Raw genomic sequence first — 19,459 nt, forward strand, 5'->3', positions numbered from 1 at the left:
TCTCCAAACTCTGGACCCCACCCAGTTCGGGTTTGTAAAAGGCAGATCATGTCTACTAAACCTGATAGATTTCTTTGAAGCAGTCAACAAAGCCATAGATGAGGGTAAGGTGGTTCACACAGCCTATCTAGATCTTGCCAAGGCTTTTGATACCATCCCCCACTCTGGAATTATAGATAAACTCACTAAACTAGGTATAAATTCCTATGGCACAAGATGGGTTGCCAATTGGCTCACAGACAGAACCCACACTGTGAAAGTAGCAGACTCCAAATCCGACTTCACACCAGTGACAAGTGGAGTACCACAGGGTTCAGTCCTGGGTCCTCTCCTGTTTGGTATCTACTTCTCTGAAGTACAGGCTAACACAGAAGGTCTTTGGCTAACGAAGTTTGCAGATGACTGCAAACTGGGAGCCATAATCAAAACTCCTAACGATGTGGGCATCCTGCAAAAGGGCCTCACTGAGACAGATGCCTGGTGTCAAAGCCATGGCCTGAAGCTCAATGCCAAAAAGTGCATTGTCATCCCCTTTGGTAAAAACTCTGTACCCATGAACTACCACATAGGTGGTAGTCTACTTAACACCAAAAGTGTGATAAGAGACCTTGGGATGCAGGTGGACAGTAGTCTCTCCTTTGATAATCACATCACCACAGTGGTCAGGAAATCCTTCTACGTGGCACAGCTCATCACAAAAGGTTTCTCATCCAGAAAAAAAGAGGTCATTGTTCCCCTCTACTCATCACTCATTAGACCCATTATAGAGTACAGCTCCCCTTTTGGTACGTACCTCACAAGACATCTACAACTGGAGAGGCCACAGAAATACCTCACAAAAAGGATTACTGGCCTTAAACAGATACCCTATGCAGACCATCTCAAAAAACTCCAGCTTTACTCCGTCGCATATCGCCTACTCAGAGGCGATCTCTACCTAACATACAAAGCTATGTCAAACCCAGAGCTGCTGGACATGCTCCACTTAAAGAAATCCCAATCCCTCTGAACTACACGCTGTAGGGCCCTAAACCTTGCCACCACAATAAACAGAACATGTTGGAGGGATAGATTCCTGTCTCAGAGACTTCCCATACTCTGGAACAGACTACCTATCTATGTCAAACAGAGCTCCTCATTAGTACTCTTCAAGAAAAATCTTGATGAGTGGATGGGAAATAGGAAATTCACCCCGGGGATCACTTCTGTGGCTCTGCTCGACAGAGGCACAGGAAAATAATTTTCTTGGGTGGCGAAAGCCAGGGTACCTTTTTGGCTAGGCTTATATAGGCTCTAGGGCCACTAACCTAGTACCTACCTATGAAGGATCAACAATAAAACACGAACAAATGCAAATAAAACTTACTAAGGAATACTTTAGTAGCCTTAAATTAATCCTGAAAACAGCACTGACATCTAGGAACAAAATCCAAGCTATAAACCAATTTGCTCTTCCTGTCCTAACTTACAGTTTTGGAGTAACTGACTGGCCCCAAAATGTGTTGGACAGATTACACAGGAAAACAAGAAGGATGCTTCATGCTCACCAAATGATTTATAAACATCAGTGTATACCAAGATTATATATTTCCCGTTCTGAAGGAGGGACAGACCTCCTTGAAATTGATTACATTTATATATCTGCAAATGTGGGACTCCACACATATCTGCTGACCTCACAAGACCCAAATGTAGTGAAAGTTTTGAAACATGAGGAGAATAAATCTAAGATGACTTCTCTGCTTAATCTAGTAGATGTATATTGATGTCAAGCAGGAATGGAAATCAAAGCAGAAGTAGACAAAAATCAGGCAGCAACTGAATGTGGCAAAAAATGACAGAATATAAGGTGAAGGACAAGATGAGAAGGCAAGAAATGTGGAAAATGCATAAAAATAGTTGCAAATATAGAAAACTTCTGGAAGAACCTCATATTCATCAGGAACGAATGCATGAATGGCTGAGGAGAGGCAAATTCAAACCAAGAGATAAAAAGGTTAATACTGGTGGTCCAAGACAGTGGGCTGCATACATGTTGGTTTACAAAATCCATTGAACATGTGGGAGAAACAGACAAAAAAGAAGTTATGTTCTTACCATAACGTTCCATGTGGAGTGTTCATCTCGCCTTTGTTCTTACACACGGGTTCGGAGCCGATCCTCGGCTCCGAGTGGGCCGCATAGCAAAGCTCTGCATCTTAGAGAAGCTCGAGACCAGGCTATATCCCACAATCCTCCCTGCCATTACTCAGATCTAGCTTGCAAGTAAACCAGACCAACCAAAAACCTCAGGTGCTAAGGCTACACACTGCCACAGAACTCAGAGACACTCTCTCACTTAACAAATTAACTAAGGGTAGTGAATATATACCCCATGAGGCAAGAAACAATATACCCGGAAGGGGTTAAGGCATTTTGACCAGACTCTAGTCCTACCCGTTCTTCCAAACACGTGAGGGAGGGAAGGGAGGGAATGTAAGAACAAAGGCGAGATGAACACTCCACATGGAACGTTATGGTAAGAACATAACTTCTTTATGTGAGAGTGTTCAATCTCGCCATTTGTTCTTACACACGGGTAGAATCCCTAGCTCCGTCACCCTGAGTGACTCATGGAAAAACGTTCCTAAGCACAGTGGAACCAAAAGATGTCCTGTCTTTGGAGGCTTTGTCAACCCTATAATGAGCGATGAAAGTATGTGGTTTAGACCACGTGGCTGCTGCACAAATCGTGTCCAAAGGCAGATGAGCTGCATGAGCCAAAGAAGTGGAAACGGATCTGGTAGAATGGCCCTTAGGTTTGGCAGGCAAGGCCTGATTCAACTTAGAATATACAAAGGCTATATAATCAGTAAGCCATTTAGATCGTGTACGTTTTGTAACTGCCATGCCCTTTTTATTGTCTGCAAACGCGACAAAAAGCTGATCTGTTTTCCTGTAATCTTTAGTCCTATCCAAATAAAATCTTAGTTGTCTGTGGATATCCAACTTGTGCAGCATATACTCCAACTTGCTGGTATGGTTCTTGAAAAAAGTAAGGAGTTCTATGGACTGGTTAATATTCGTGACAGAACATACCTTAGGAAGGAAAGACGGATTTGTTCACAAGGAGACTCTATCTGGGTGGAAAATTAAGTAAGGCAGCTTGACTGATAGTGCTTGCAGCTCTGATACTCTTCGAGCTGAAGTAACAGTTACGAGAAAAAGTGTCTTCCACAACAAGAACTTCAGGAGGCAAGACGAGGCTGGTTCAAAGGGTGGCAACATTAGTTGTGACAATAATAAATTTAAATTCCATGGGAATAAAGGGTCTCTGACGGGCGGTCGAAGATGGAAGGATCCTTTCATAAAAGCCTTACAAAGCCTGTGGGACATAATGGGAGAACCGTCCTCACCAACATGGTAGTTGGATAAGACCGCCAACTCTACTCTTAGTGTGGAAGTAGAGGCTCCTTTGTGAAAGAGGATAGATAGAAATTCTAGAACTTTATGTAAAGGAGCTACTAGGGGGTCCAAGTGTTGGCTAGATGCCCAGTATACAAAGCGTTTCCATTTACTCCTGTAGAGTTTTGTAGTGGAAGCTTTATGAGAGGCAACCAGAATGCGTTGAACTGCCGGAGAAAGTAGCTCAGACCTGGCTAGGCAGGGAAGTGGAGCAGCCAAGCTGCTAGTTTGAGGGATAGAAGAGACGGGTGAGGAACTCCCGACGAATGGGTCAGTAGATCTGGTACTGGGTCCAGGATCCACAGTTCCTCTGTTTGATGGGCTTGAAGAAAGGGGAACCATATCTGTCGAGGCCAGAATGGGGCTATGAGTATAATTGTCCTTTCCAGGTTCCTGGCTTTCTGAAGAAATTTGGGAATCAAGGGGATAGGTGGAAATGCATATGGGAGACCCGGGGGCCAATCATGTGTCAGTGCGTCCCTGGGGACATCCCCCAGAGGGGGTAGAAGGGCAAAATAGCTTCTGCATTTGGGATTCATCGGGGAAGCAAATAGATCGCAGCAAGGTTGGCCCCATCTGTGGAAAATTCTTTCCGCCACCTGTGGATTGAGGGACCACTTGTGAGGTAACAGGATGGCTCTGCTCAACCTGTCCACAATGACGGATGACCCCGGGATGTGCGTTGCTATCAGAAAGCGACCCGTGGACTCTGCCCATTGCCAAATTCTCATGACCTCTCTGCATAATGGGTAAGATCTGGTTCCCCCCTGTTTGTTTATGTACCAGACTACAGACATGTTGTCTGTCTGAACTGCTACTGTTCCTAGAGGTAGGAGGGTTTGAAAGTGTTGCAACGCCAGGAACACCGCCCTCATTTCCAGAACATTTATGTGCAGGTTGTACTCCATGTTGGACCATTTCCCTTGGACTGTTCTTCCCTGAAATAGTCCCCCCCACCCTATCAGAGAAGCGTCCGTGGTTAACGTGGCAGTCAGATTGGGTAGAACAAACGGACGACCCATAGTGAGATCCTGACTGTACACCCACCATGAGAGGTCTCGTTTGCAAGAATCTGTTATCAGAATCTCGTGCGCTAGGGGTAACTGCTGGAACGACCACTGAGTGAACAGCAGCCATTGGAGGCCTCATGTGCAATCTCCCCATAGGAACTGCAATCAGGGACGCTGCCATGAGTCCCAAAACCTTCAACACTAGTTTGGTCGGGGCTTTCCTGCTTTGCAGTAGAAGAAGAACCTGTTCCTTGAGGGATGAAGCCCTTATTGGAGGGAGCTTTACCAGTGTTAAACGTGTATCTAGATCTGCTCCGATGAATTAAATATGCTGTGAGGGCAGTAAGGCAGATTTTTCGAAGTTTATTGAAATCCCTAGGTGGGAACAAAGGTTGACTGTGTAGTCTCTGGCTTGTATGAGGCGACGCTTGGTGGTGGCAGTAAGGAGCCAGTCGTCCAGATAGGGAAACATCCGGAATCCTAGACGTCTCAAGTGAGACGCTACCACTGCCATGCATTTGGTGAATACCCTGGGGGCTGAGGTGAGCCCAAAGGGCAGGGCTCGAAATTGAAAGTGACTGGCTCTCAGCTGGAAGCACAGGTGATCTCTGGACAGTCTGGCCATTTTGATGTGGTAGTACGCGTCCTTGAGATCTATCGAGCACATCCAGTCGTCCTTCTGTAAAAATGGAAAGATCGATTGAAGCATGACCATCCGGAACTTTTCCTTCTTCACGAAGGTGTTGAGATTGCTGAGATCCAAAATCAGTCTCCAGTCCCCTGTCTTTTTTGGAACTAAAAAGAACCTTGAGTAAGTTCCGGATCCTCTTTGGTCCGCCGGGACTGGTTGGATGACTCTTTTTTCAAGCAGCTTTGAAATTTCTATTGCTGCTGGGCCTCGCAGATGGGGTGGCACATCTGGAAACCTTCTTTGTTGGGATGGAGTTGATACGAAGAGGATTTTGTATCCTCTGGTTACAATGCTTTTTACCCAAAAGTCCGCGGTAAGAGTTAGCCAGGCCTGTGGGTATAAAGCCAAGCGACCCCCGACTGCCTCCACAGCAGGACAGTCGGGACCCCATTCAGGAGTGCTGGAAAGGCTTACCAGGGACAGGATCCCTGTCACCTTGGTTCTGCGGACCCCATCTGCCGCTGGGGTGACGTCTTCCATTTCTACCCCCCCCCTCTGCCTCTGGAGGGGGCATCACTCTGTGTGGCCTGGAAAGATCCCTGAGTTTTACGGAACCACATTTTTCCGCCTCGTTGCCCTTTGGGGTACGGTCTAGTTGGAGCGGAAAAACGGACTCCGACAGCAGACAGAGTCTTTCCTTCTTGCTCACACCGAGTTAGTGTCTCCTTCACTTTGGGCCCAAAGAGAGTGGCACCATCAAAGGGGGCATTGGCAAAGGAAGACTTGAAGGCTTCCGCAAATGAGCACAGCCGCATCCAGGATTGTCTTCGTAGAGCAATCGCTGAAGCTGCAGCTCTACTCGATCCTTCAGCCGCATACGAGATGAGCCTCATGGATGAGTTCACTATGGAGGTAAGGGTGTTAAGCTGTGCTGTTACCTTATCTGAAACAGCAGCATCTGTGTTACCCTGGAGGGTATCTCCCAGCTCCTTGATGAGATCCCTCTGCAGACGTGTAAAATGTGTCAAATAGTTTAGCGAACGCATGGAAAAAGTCGCTGAACTAAAAACGCGCTTCCCATATCTGTCCATAGTCCTAGAATCCTTATTAGGAGGATGAACAGAAGAGGAAGACTCAGACATCTCCTTTTTAGTGGCTGCCACCACCATAGCGTCGACCGGAACTCCCTTGGTGAGATAAACCTTGTCCTGGGGGGCGGTGATAAATTTGCTCGGTTTTCGAGGGACCGGTTCCACTGTGTCCGGTGTCTCCCACGCCCTTCGAGCAATTAAATCCATTAACTCATCAAAGGGCGGAGTAACCCAGGAGGTACAAGGTTGAGCACCAAAAGCCTTCAGCAACACTGACTCGTCCTCAGTGGGGGCTAGGGACTGCCAATCACCCCTCTGTTTTAAGATCTCCAAGATGTCCGCAAATGAGACATCCTCAGAGGGGGATTTTGGGGACCCCTCTGCCTCATCCAAGTCAGTGTCAGATGTTAGAGATTCTTGCGGGGAATCTAAATGCCCCCTCTTCCATAGTCTTTTCCTCGGAACCTCATCGGAGAGGGCTTCTGGTGAGGCCTCCGAGGAACAGGGGGCACCCTCTGGGGGTGGCTGAGGCAATGGTGCTCTACGCTTTGGATGGGTCGTGGGGGCAGAAACAGAAAGCGGCCCCTTAGGGGAGAGAGAAGACGCCTCTGATGAAGTGGTTGTCTGTGCAGACAAAACCTTCCTCATAAGGTCAAAAACCCCTGAACCCCGGGCCAAGGACTCCTCCGGTTCCGAAGAACATGGAAGCATCCCAGACACGGGGGCCATGGGCCCCGACCACGAGGACGGAGCCGAGCCAATCTGCGCCGAGGCCCCGAGAGGGAGAGTCAGCACCGAAAGGTCGGTACGACTCTCAGTCCTGGAACCGAGGAGAGATCGTCGGCTCCGCGCCTCACCTACAGGTTCCGAAGGAGTCGAAGTCAGTGGTGTCAATTGTGCAATGGATGGTTTCGGCACCAAGGGCTCCACTATCATCGGCTCATCCTCTCCCAGCTCCGAAGACTGGATAGGTCTCGAAGGAGGACCTGTTGGAGATATAGGGAGGCCTTCTATTTTCTACACCAATTGGGAGGAAACTGCAATCAACCTGGAAAGGGCCGTGTTCTCCATGAGTTTCTGCACGACACGATCCACATCTGTATCGGATAACGGTCTGGAAGATCGGGTCGAAGGGGCCAAAGATGGCACCAACCGAAGAATGGACGGTGGTGGTAGCTTCGACACCGGTTCCAAGACCTGGGGCTCAGTGAAAGACAAATGTTCGACGCTCGGCCCCGAAGTCTGTTGAACCGGCGAACGAACCTTCGAAGATGAACTCGGAGCCGATGACATGGGCTCCGACATCTTCGACCCCTTCGAGGACTTAGAAGCCTGGTCCAATTTGTCCAAAGCCTCCTGGAAGGCAGGCTTCAGTAGTCCCCTATCTATAAGTTTCCTGCGTCTATCTGTCATGACCCTCCTGCTAAAGAAATGGCATATGGGGCAATCCTCTTGTAGGTGGAGAGGGCCAAGACAGTAAACGCAGGAAGTGTGGTTGTCAGTGATGGACATTTTCTGTCCACACTGACATCTTTTAAAGCCGGATTTGGCTTTCTCTGACATAACAGGTAGAAGTAAGACACTCTACTAGGAAAAATTTTAAGACACTAGCTAGAATAACTAATAACTACTAAGTAAATATATATATATATATATATATATATATATATATATATATATAAGTATTACTATAAGGTGGGAAAAAGGAGGTAGGCCACAAAAGGGAACCTATAAGAATATTACAGGATTAACTATAAGAACATATGCACACACACACTAGCACTATATCAAAAAACTAACTTTACGAACTTTAAGAACTTTTTAAACAAGAAAGATAAGAATCTTATCTGTAATATAACGAAAATCTCTCTGGTCCGAGCTCTCGTCGATGTGATCTGTTGCAGAGGCAAACTAGATCTGAGTAATGGCAGGGAGGATTGTGGGATATAGCCTGGTCTTGAGCTTCTCTAAGATGCAGAGCTTTGCTATGTGGCCGACTCAGAGCCGAGGATCGGCTCCGAACCAGTGTGTAAGAACAAATGGCGAGATTGAACACTCTCACATTGTAGGTTTTGTAAAACTGAATTGGAAACAGTTGCATGCCTCTTGCTGGTTGTGGCATACTAATGGCAGAAGGACTGTATACCGAAAGGCATAATAATGTGGCAAAATTGTTGCACTGGGGATTGTGCAAACATTATAGTATTGAAGTGGCTGAAAAACACTGGAAACATGAGCCACAAAGCACCACAGAAAATTATGAAGTTTATATCGCATGGGACCACCCATTACCAACAGTTCAGAAGACAGATGCTAGAAAACCTGATATAGTGGTCCATGAAAAGAAGATAAAAGTAGCATTGAGCATCGAAATCACCACATCCAGTGACTACAGTGTCTTGCATACAGGGAGACACAAAGTCATAAAATATCAGAATTTGTAGGCAGAAACGAGAGCAATGTGGAAGGAAGATACCCAGACAGTTCCAACAGTAGCAGGAGCAATGGGTCTTATAAAAAAAAGAATCTACAATCATATTTAGATATGTTACCAGTACATGTAACCCCATACGAATTGCAGGAGGAGTCATTACTGGGCAGATTGTGGGTGCTGCAAAGAGCACATTTGGCTCACATCAAAGATTGAAACAATACTAATTTAATGAACTTTAAAGTACTTTGACTTAGGAAGAGGATACATTCCCATTCATGGTACAACAAAATCAAAAGACTTGGAGAAATTAAAAGAGAGAGACTGGTCAGCCTCATGGGTCTAGAATTATCCAGGTCTGTTGAAGCCCCACCTTTGTGCAGTGGAATAACTGTTGCTATCCTCCATTTATCTGACATGAACCCTGTTTTGAGGCTGATACTGAATACTTTCTATAGGGAATCAGATAAGTCATTTATCACACTGAGTAGTAGGCAGGCTGGTATGCTATCTTGCCCCACAGCTTTTGAATTCTTGGCCTTAAACAGCACTATGAAAAGTTGTTCTTGTGAGATTTGATGTGGAGGTATATGTGTGGCTAAGTCATCAGAGAATAATGGAGGGGAGAGGGTGTGAAGTGTGAGCTAAATTTGTCCTCTACTAGATTAACTATGTCATCTGGGTCTGAGGATGGGATATCACTCACTAGTAGCGGGGAACAGTGCTGGGCACTGTTTCTCTGTTTTTATTATAATTAAAGAGGGCTTTAGGATTAACCTTCACCTATGTGGCTACTTTCATCTCATATCTGGCTTTAGTTAAATTGATCAAGGTCTGGAGTTCTTTAATTAGTTTAACTTCAGAGTTTTTGACATCTGAACAGTTAGATTTATTTTAGTGTGCAATAAGTTTTTTCTTTTATTACAGACCCTATTTATATTTGGGTTCCACCACAGGGGGTTATTTTTTTTAATTGGACGCTGTATTTATTTCTGAGTGGAACAAATTGGTCTATGCAGCTATTTACATGTGCAAATTTAGCAGTGGGATTATCAAGATGAAAAGGGCTTTTGAATTTATCCAGTTCATCACTTAGTTTTAGTAGATTAGCCTTTGCATAATCTCTGAATACTAAGGTATTGGAGGACGTTTCAATTGTTTCTCCTCAGACTTTATATGGAGCCTTGTCTCTATTAGTGCTCATTTAATAAATGAAAATGTTGGAAATGCGACTGTAGGCATAAACACATACACTTTCCCAAGTAATAAATATTTTTTTAATAAAAATATATCACTATATTTACAATGGGCAATGACATAAAATAGTTATGCATAATGTTCTTCCCGGGATCCACTGAAAATTGGCTTTGTTCCAAATCGGACTTTCCCTGTAAACAAATGTTAAATAAAATAATAAAATATTGCACTCATCGCACAGTCATGTCAATAGTGTGCTCCATAGCTATGTTACTGACATGACGACATATGAATTACACACTGGTGTGTGTAGTGAACAGTTGTGTACTTTCAGCATCAAGGCTGGTTTCTGGCTTACATTTATAAAGTACACTCTGGATGCATCCCTTTGCTTTTTTTGGTTCTATCATGAACATGATGCATGCTAATTACTGGGACGTTGCTAGAAATGTCAGCCCCAAATACATTACAGACTCACTAGTGTCTATATCCTAATGACTAAATATGCAGAATTCCTTTTAACTCTGAAGAAAATCCAAAAAAACACACTATTAATTCAGATGTATGTTTCTTTGTGGGCATCTTATATAGCAAGCAGTACTTTGCAATGAAGAGGGAGCTGGCAACTCCTGAGGACACTACTTCCTACATTGCCACATTCCACAGGTAACAGCAATTCGCAAACCTGTCTTCACTGCCTATGCATGCTTAACATCTAGGATTTACATCTCATTTCTTATGTGGGGTTTAGGCCATTGTTGTCTCTTACTGGCAGGGGCTCCCTGATGTTATTATGAGCGGGATGGAATGAGTTTTGTCATATTAAAGTGCTTCTATGTGAGTGTCCAGGTTGATTTTTCCTTACTTGGTTGATACAGTTGCTTGGCCACATTTGGCTAAGCAATACAGCAGTTATTGTGACCAGTCAGGGCTGACTTATTTAGATAGGCAGATGCAGTTCTCAGGGAAGTTTAGGCCTAGCCAGCCAGCCATATACCAAAGCCCCCTCCAGCCTCAAGGAGGGGAATACAAGACTGACCTGAAGAAGACTTTGAGGTTGTCCATCCAATTTTCTAGGATCTATGATCACATGCCCATAATACATGGCAGTAGCAGAGACTTAGACATGGGCATTATGTTCTTCATGAATTTTGCACAAACCTGCCTGCTCATATCTGCATATGTACTTGGTGGTTTGGGATGGCAAGAGTACTGCTGGCTGTTTGTTTATGGTTCTGGTGTTTAAGAATACTGCTCATGACCCTGTATATGGTATAGTATTAACTACCAAAGGATCGTGTTCTGCTTATATTGCTTGTACTACCAAGCTAGCACCCTGACACTTCTACTTGTACCCCACTATTGACACTGCATTTGCTGCTACATATTAAGCATTCAACACAAACTATTCTCCTTCTCTGAATTAACTGATGTATTTTTCACAACTTTTATCATTCCTATTCTTTATGAGCCCTAACCTGCATTATATTTGCTATTTGATTATGTACCGCTATTCTAACTGACTAACTATATCAAGGCTGAAAAAAGGATCCTGTGATCCATCCCACTTACCTACTGAATGTACCGAAGTAAAAACTGAAGTAAGGAGTTTCTGCTTGTTCAGTGCTTACCTCCATAAACTACTCCAAACTGTCCAGAGCCCAGTACCTCATCAGCAAATATTTGATAGACTGTTGCAATATCCTGAAATAAAAAGGAAAACAAACTAACATCATAAAACTGCAAAACAACTGTTCTATCTACAGCAGCTAGCACCTTTGGTAAACAGTCAACAGGTTGTATCCATTACACAAAAACTGGGCAGCATCAGGTTGTATCCATTACACAACACAAAGAAGAAAGGTTCTAATGATATCATCTGAATTACACAATGTCATATGATCACACCCCTCAAGGGAACATCACATTAGGCAACTGTAATGCTAGTAAAACTATAAACCCCACAACAATGGATATAACACATAAACAACATTCAATGAAAACATCTTTACGAGTTCTTTGTTGGGTATTTCCTCTCCAACAATCAGAAATCACTAATGTTTTTAGAAAATCCTCCATCCAGTGGGTTTTCTGGTAACAACTATAACATACATTATGATATAACATGCCAGTTACATATTCCTGGAGTCCACCAATATGCCCTCAATTCATCAACAAGCACTTTCCTGTAATCAAACACAAATGTGTGACAGCACTATTTAATATCTGATATAAAAATAGATGCTTTTTCTCCTACAAGTCACATCAGATGATGCTACATCTACATAAGTTCATAGGTTGGTACTAGGCTATCGGCCCTTGGGCCTATACAAGCCTAGCCATAACAATTCCCTGGCTATTTCTTCCCACAATATTTACTTCCCTGGAAGAGACAGAAAGATATTTTACAGACAAAGTACTATCATAAGGAAGTACCTGCTGTATTTACTGTCAAGGACACTCACTGATGGGACCTTTACCAGTCAAAATCCCATTTAGGATACACCATGGTAGAATGAGCTACAGAACTGCACAAGGGTTCCCAACACCTGAGTCCTCGTGTAAACATTTCTAAAATGTGACTCAGCTTTGACACAGATATGTGTAAGCCATTCATTGCTAAAGCAAACACTGGAGCCAACTACTCCTCTGAATGAGAGAGTTTTGACAATCATTTAGCTGCCTGATGACAAAACATAATACACATTGCAATGCACTTGGAAAGTGTCTGCTGGGTAAATGCAAACCATTCAATTGCTGGCCCAAAGGAGAAAACCAAACAAATCTTCCTAAATTTACAAACACGCATTTCAAGTAACAGTCTGGGTTACTGGTACCCATGCAGGTTTTGAGATCTCTCTCTCTCTTCCCTTTACTGTCTGCCATAAAATACTAAGCAAACCAGAAGGCTATGACTGGCTTATGGAAACCTACAAAACCACCTTCAGGAGGAAATGTTACTCCTAAAACACACACGAATATTTTTTTTATTCTCTTTGTGGCCCATTCAGTGATGCTGTCACCACTAGCTGTTATTTAAGTGATCTCTTCTACTCACAGGTCAGCTACGTACAACTACTCACCATAGGGGGAATACATGTTACCTTCTCCTCCTGTGCAGATTCATTCTAAGTAAATCTCGTGGGGATTTTCTTGCTTTATCCCTATGTCCTATCCCTGGTGGCCTGATACACGTCACTCAAAGATGGCCTACAGTACTGCCCAATGACTCATGCTTGCTTTCATACATGCACTAATCTTACCTAAAGTGTAAAACACTCCTTGGTAGAGATCAGCATGCTCATAGGAGTCATACAAGTTAACAAGGCCATTTTGGTCTAATGACCATATCTGCATTGCCAGTACTCACTCTCAGGCTTTACATCCTTTTTCAGGGAGGGAGAGGCTAGTTAGTCCCAGGGTAAATTTGACAGCACCTATCCAGTCATCCAGATTTTGTTTGAAGGAAGATACTTAACTGCACCGTTTACCCTGCAGGCAAAGTCCATTCCAAAGGAGGAGGAGGTGCTGGGCGATGATGCCCTCTCTCTCCATTACTTTCTGTTTACCTACTGATGAAGATTCAGGTCTCTGATTCTAGGGTTAGCTGCTCTATCTGACTTACTAAGATATAGGTCAAGGACCACTGAAGCTCTAATGCTGCAGTATGTGAGGTGTAGATCATCCCTTAGCAGTCTGTAATACACAAAGTACAGGGACAGGACTTCCAGACTCTCTTGCTAACAAAGAGTTTTAAACCCAGAAATATTTTTTTTATTAGGAACAGCTGAGGCTGTAGAATCTTGCCATGCTAAGTTAGCTATATCCCTGATGCTTTTCGAGTTTGTTGATATATCACCTGATACATATCCCAAAGGGAGTGTTATACTCTGTGATGGGCATGGATTGCTTGTGGTAACTGCTGCTGGGCTGCAGTCCACCGACCTTCCAGGAAAAAAAAAAGTGAATTATTTTTAATTCAGTTTTTTTCATCCTTTTTATTCATTCAAAAAATTAAACTTTACTGTTAACCAATTTCTGAACTCTGCTCTTGCATGTTGTTCCAAGAATTTCTTAGTGCAAGGGGAGTTTCCTTAAGGAAGGAGGGGGAAAAAAAAGAATCTACTTACTCCATTTACCTTCTGAGGAAAAAAAAGGTATCTGCGTACTCCATTTACTTTTCTTTTTCTTCCAGCCCTGCATGTGCCAGTTATCTAGAATGCAGGAAGGTAACTCATTTATGACTGTGTGTGTGTGTGTGTGTGTGTGTGTGTGTGTGTGTGTGTGTGTGTGTGTGTGTGTGTGTGTGTGTGTGTGTGTGTGTGTGTGTGTGTGTGAGAGAGTGAGTGAGTGAAGGGAACAGATAACCTGAACTGTCCCTGATTTTGCAAAATTTGTCTGATTTTGACCTACATTTTGGTCTGTTCCTTGAAAAGTTTGTGTTTTTTTATGATGAATCAGTGAGGACTATAGTCACTAAATAATGACAAAATTTGAGTTTTGGACTTAGCAGCCTGCATACAAAGGATGCCTATGCAAAGCCCGTTAATCAAGTAACTTTATAATAAAGATATTTGTTCCTGATTTTGGTCTTTTGTCCCCATTATTTTTTAGCATACTGTTTGATTCTTTATCTAAGAAGTTAAGAGGTATGCAGACAGGGGTGCAGTAGGTAACATGGTGTAACCTGACAATAGTGAGCAGAGATGATAAATTTCTGTGTGGTAGTTACTTACACATTTATTCATTCATTTGATCACAATAAAAGTCAAAACTTCAAGGTGTATAATCAGTCATACAAATGGCTGCAACAGACGGTTGGTCACATCTGTGAATGTGTGTGTGTGTATATATATATATACATATATATATATATATATATATATATATATATATATATACATATATATATATATATATATATATATATAGATAGATATGTATGTGTGTGTATGTGTGTGTGTGTGTGTGTGTGTGTGTAATACATGGGAGTGTTTGGGGCATAGATGTTCCAATATGTCCCTGATTTCTGCAGATTCTCTGATTTTTTCTCACATTTTGGTTTGTTCCTTGTAAAGTTTGTGATTCTTCTGGTGTATCATTGAGGACTACAATCACTAAATGACAAACATTTGAATTTCAGACTTGGTAGCCTTCAAAAATAACACCCTTGTCCTTTTCTTAGAAGTGAAGAATTAACTCTAATTGTACATATTAATTAAAAGAAGTAAAGTCAGATGTCTGTGGCTGATTAGAACAGCTTAAAAGAACTAAAAGGAATGAGAAACCTACAGAAGAAATTAACAGTTATTGTCTGCTGTGAGTAACAAGCAGGAATTCTTTTATATATAATCAAGATTGCTTGTAACACTAAAATTAATAAGAAAAGAAAACATCTTATAAATAATATGCAAATGCACAAGAAATAAAATATTTGATATGTAAGATTAATAAAAGAGCAGTATCAATAAGTTAAGAAATATGTATATGTACTATAATCTTTAGTAGTGAGCTGATGAGTAAACAGCTCTTGGATGGGAGATTTTATAAATACATGACATATAGAATAAGGTAGAATACTAGTAGGAAAATAAGACAGAAAAATATATTTAAATAAACTGTATTTAAGAAAGGTGTCTATTAGATGTACCTGCATATGGCAGAGATGTGAATGTATAAGATCTCATATAATTTATATATAAAATAATACAAAATATTTGAAAATAATCTGAAATTTGAAGTTTGGTCATATGACCTCTGAGGCTTTTTACATGTTGTATGTTACTGGATTCACAAAGACTACCAGAGGTGACTCATTTCATGGGTCAGAGCTGGAATTTAAGTGTTTTATTGTTGAATCAGTACATCCATTTTGATAGAAAGTAAAGTAGATTTTTCAATGTGTTTGAATCTGGAAAGAGAGAATGGCATTTGAATTGAAGACATAGTAACTTTTGAATACAATACAGACTGCAAATATAGCAAGGCATTCTCTTCAACCTTAGTGTGCATACTTTTATGAAGTAGTTTAATAAGTTAAAGGATTTTTAAATCTTTTGACATTTATTGTGTTGAGTGTTACAAAATTTTGAGATATAGACACATACTTTAAAAATTATTTCAGAGCTTTTATTAGCTCTATAAATGTGTGTATCTTTTAGCATGATAAATATATATGTGTACTAATTTCTTTTTTGTACTATAATTTAGTATGATAGGATTACCTGTCACCTCTAAGTTTACAGATGTCTATCTCTTCAGGTCCCACTCTATACTAGTTACAGATAATGTTCAATGAGCGAGTAATTTAGGACTATTTAATGGGTAATTTATACTGCTATTAAATAAATAGGTATATAATATAGTATTTTTTGGATTATTTAAAATATGTGATTAATATAATCATTAATAGAAGAGAATTATTAAACTTTTATATAGTAATGTGGGAATAGTTTTAAATGCAATATATATATATATATATATATATATATATATATATATATATGTAAAAGTCTCAATATTTTTACCTATATATAATATTATATTAATTACTTGTAAGTCACAGTAGATTTTGGCTAGTTTCTTGATGAATTTTTAGGTACTGGTAGGTACAGTGGTAGTATAGTATATAGCAGTTTGTTTATTGGATATGCAAACTAGGAACTTTTGTATCAATGGTAGGTTGTGTTTTATTGGCAATATATAAATTTACAGTTGTAGACTTCTCTTTGATTTTTATTTATGAGTTTTAGTAGTTTAGTTTGTGGAAAGGAAGAATTCAACACAATGTGGAATGTTAAAATAGTAATGGAGGAGTGCATTAGAGTCTTACATATAATTACATTAATGTGATGGATAAAGGTGTCATATCTTTTAAAACAAATCTTTTTTTTAAATACACAGTATGGATAGTTTTAATCTATTATCTATGTAAATGGATTAAATAACGACAGCAAAAGGAAAACATTAATGAAATATGTAAAATTAAACAGAGACGACACACTTCTGCAAAAGACTCACTTGACAAAGATATACAATATTAAAATAACTTCAGTTATGAAATGTAATCCTCTGCTACTTTAACAAAAAGAGGAGAGGAACTACTATAGTTTGTAGAAAATCTGCTAAATGCCTAAGGTCATGGAATCTATATACTAGCTAAGTTTTACTGGAGCCATGGAATAAGGTGCAAGAGTGGCTAAAGATCACTTAAACTTATTACAAAGTCAATGGAAGGGCAGTTTAATTTAGCCAGGGATTTTAACTGCATATCTAGTATAGAAGATACAAGTGAACAGAAGAAAGCTAAAATATTGGCATCATCTAAAGCACTAAGTAGATGGATGTAATAATAATTTAGTTGACTTACTAGTAACAGCAGAAGATAAGTCAGTGCCTTCACTCATTATTCTTATGCTCATGGGACACAAACTAGAATTGATAGGATTTATGCCTCTACAGATTTACTTAAAGTGAATTATTTTAAAGCTACTCCTTGCCCTTTATCTGGTCATAATGCTCTAAATATTACTACAGTAATGGATATAAGGAAATGTCATATTATTTATAGAAACCCAGTATAAATGATGAAATTAGCAGAACTTAAAAGTTACCTTAAGGAGCAAATCAAAATTTTTTTATCTTTGAAATAATGGTCAGGATAGTAAAGTGGGACTCCTTAAAAATGCATATTAAAGACAGAATGGGAAGATGGACTAGTAAAAAAAATGAAAGAGTGAGATAAAGATTTGTTAGAAATACAAGATGAAATACACAAAGCGAGGTTTGAACAACAAATTAGATAATAGTGAAGTCATTAACAAATTATGAAACTATATCAAACAGTTTTAACGCATAAAGTGGAAGACAGCTTTAGAAACAATAAAAATTGCACAGTTATGTGATGACTTCAAAATATCTACATAGATTAGCTAATACAAGTAAGATCTTAAGTAAAAGGGCACAAATCAATAATATCCAAAATCCTCCCACTAATAAACTTACTTCAGACATAGAGGAAATGCTTATTTTTAAAATATTCCATGATGATCTTAATAAAGATGATGATAATAATCCTGATGATTACAAAACTGACAATTTAAAGAAAAATGTTACTAATAAGCTTAATAAGCAACACATATCGCAGTTGAATAAGCCTATTACCCTGATAGAAGTTAAAGATGCTTTAAATAAGGGAAAGAATGTTAATGTTCCAGGGTTAGATGGTTTAAGCATAAAATTATATAGTCTGCTTCTGTTAAATATTTTAGAGTTACTGAGTAACATTTTCTGGATAATTCAGAGTAACAATAATTTCTCTCTCATGGAAATTTTCTGTAATATCACCTATACTTAAACAAGGAAAGGATACTAAGTTAGTTTTCTCATATAGACCTACTTCATTATTAACTGTAGACATTTTCACTCCAAGATCAAGAGATGTAGTAGATTTATAAAGATCAAGCAGGATTTATTGTCACTAGATTAATGTATGTTAATATAAGAGAGTAGTAACTATCTTAATTTTAGCAAAAGGAATAAACAAGAAATTGGCCCTAATTAGCTTAGATACTGTCAGAACTTTTGATTTTGTAGATTGAAACTACCTGTTTAAAACTTTAGAAGCATATGCATTTCCAGAACAGATTAGAATATTTAAAAAAAAACTGTACAGACACTCCAAAGCATATGCTAAAACTGGATCTTGCATTTCTCAAGGATGTCCCTTTTCCCCTCTATTATTTATATTAGTTATCGAACCCTTAGCTAATAGTATAAGAAGCAAAGAAAAAACTGATGGATTCTCAATTAACAGAGATTGTCAATCTAAGGCACAGCTTTTATCAATTTATATCTTACTAACTATAGGTGAAATAAATTTTCAATCAAAAAAATTGATGAGGAAATTAAAAAGTTTTAAGAAGTATCACTGCTGAAATTTAATAAAAAAACTGAAACATCAGTGTTAAATCAACTACTAGATAAGTTTAAAGATAACTAGAAATGTAATTGGGAAGGAAAATAACTAAAATATTTAGGAATAAAAATCTATCAAGATGTGAGAAAGATTATTAATAATAATTTTGAAAACGTAACTGAAGAAGTGCTACTTCTTATTAAAATGGAATTAATGTTTTCTTTTCACTTTTGAGGATAGGTTAGTACTTATTAAAATGATTACATTACCCAAGATTTTATATTAGCTTTAATACCTGACAAAAATATTCAATAGCTTTAATACCTGACAAAAAAAAACTTTTAAAGAAAATGAAAAATGTTAACTTCATTCCTAAAAAGCCAAGAATCACTTATAGAAATCATATAAGAGTATGGGAGTGTGATAGTATTAGCTTCCCAGATGTAGAATCTTATTATATTGCTGCAAGTTTTAATTCTATTATACTCTGAATAGACTCAGCTTACACTAGAGTCAATGGAAAAACATCCAGAAGCAGATTATAGTAAATTCTTATACGTATGATAAATTAGAAATATATAACAATCCTTTCATCTCGTTAACAAAATTCACCATAGAAGGAAATTAATTTTATTCATTTGACTCTGCATATACGAAATCAATTCTTAAAAGAGTTAAGAAATATGCTTTTAAAACTCCATAAATATAAAAATGGAAATTTTTGTGAGTACACATTGC

The 19,459-nt window shown here is 39.7% G+C and overlaps 1 protein-coding gene across 1 annotated transcript in view; it reads right to left on the reverse strand.

Annotated features, from left to right (window-relative positions):
• The window catches only part of PRKD2 (protein kinase D2), a 3,293,129-nt gene that overhangs the window by 1,076,874 nt on the left and 2,196,796 nt on the right, over positions 1-19,459 (reverse strand). The window contains exon 12 of the mRNA XM_044081637.1: positions 11,436-11,508. Coding sequence (XP_043937572.1) covers positions 11,436-11,508 — 73 coding nt within the window. The remainder of the gene's footprint in view (positions 1-11,435; positions 11,509-19,459) is intronic.

This window comes from Protopterus annectens, chromosome 1.part0 (genome assembly GCF_019279795.1).
Source record: "Protopterus annectens isolate FY-2018-M chromosome 1.part0, PAN1.0, whole genome shotgun sequence".
Classification (NCBI taxonomy): Eukaryota; Metazoa; Chordata; order Ceratodontiformes; family Protopteridae; genus Protopterus; species Protopterus annectens.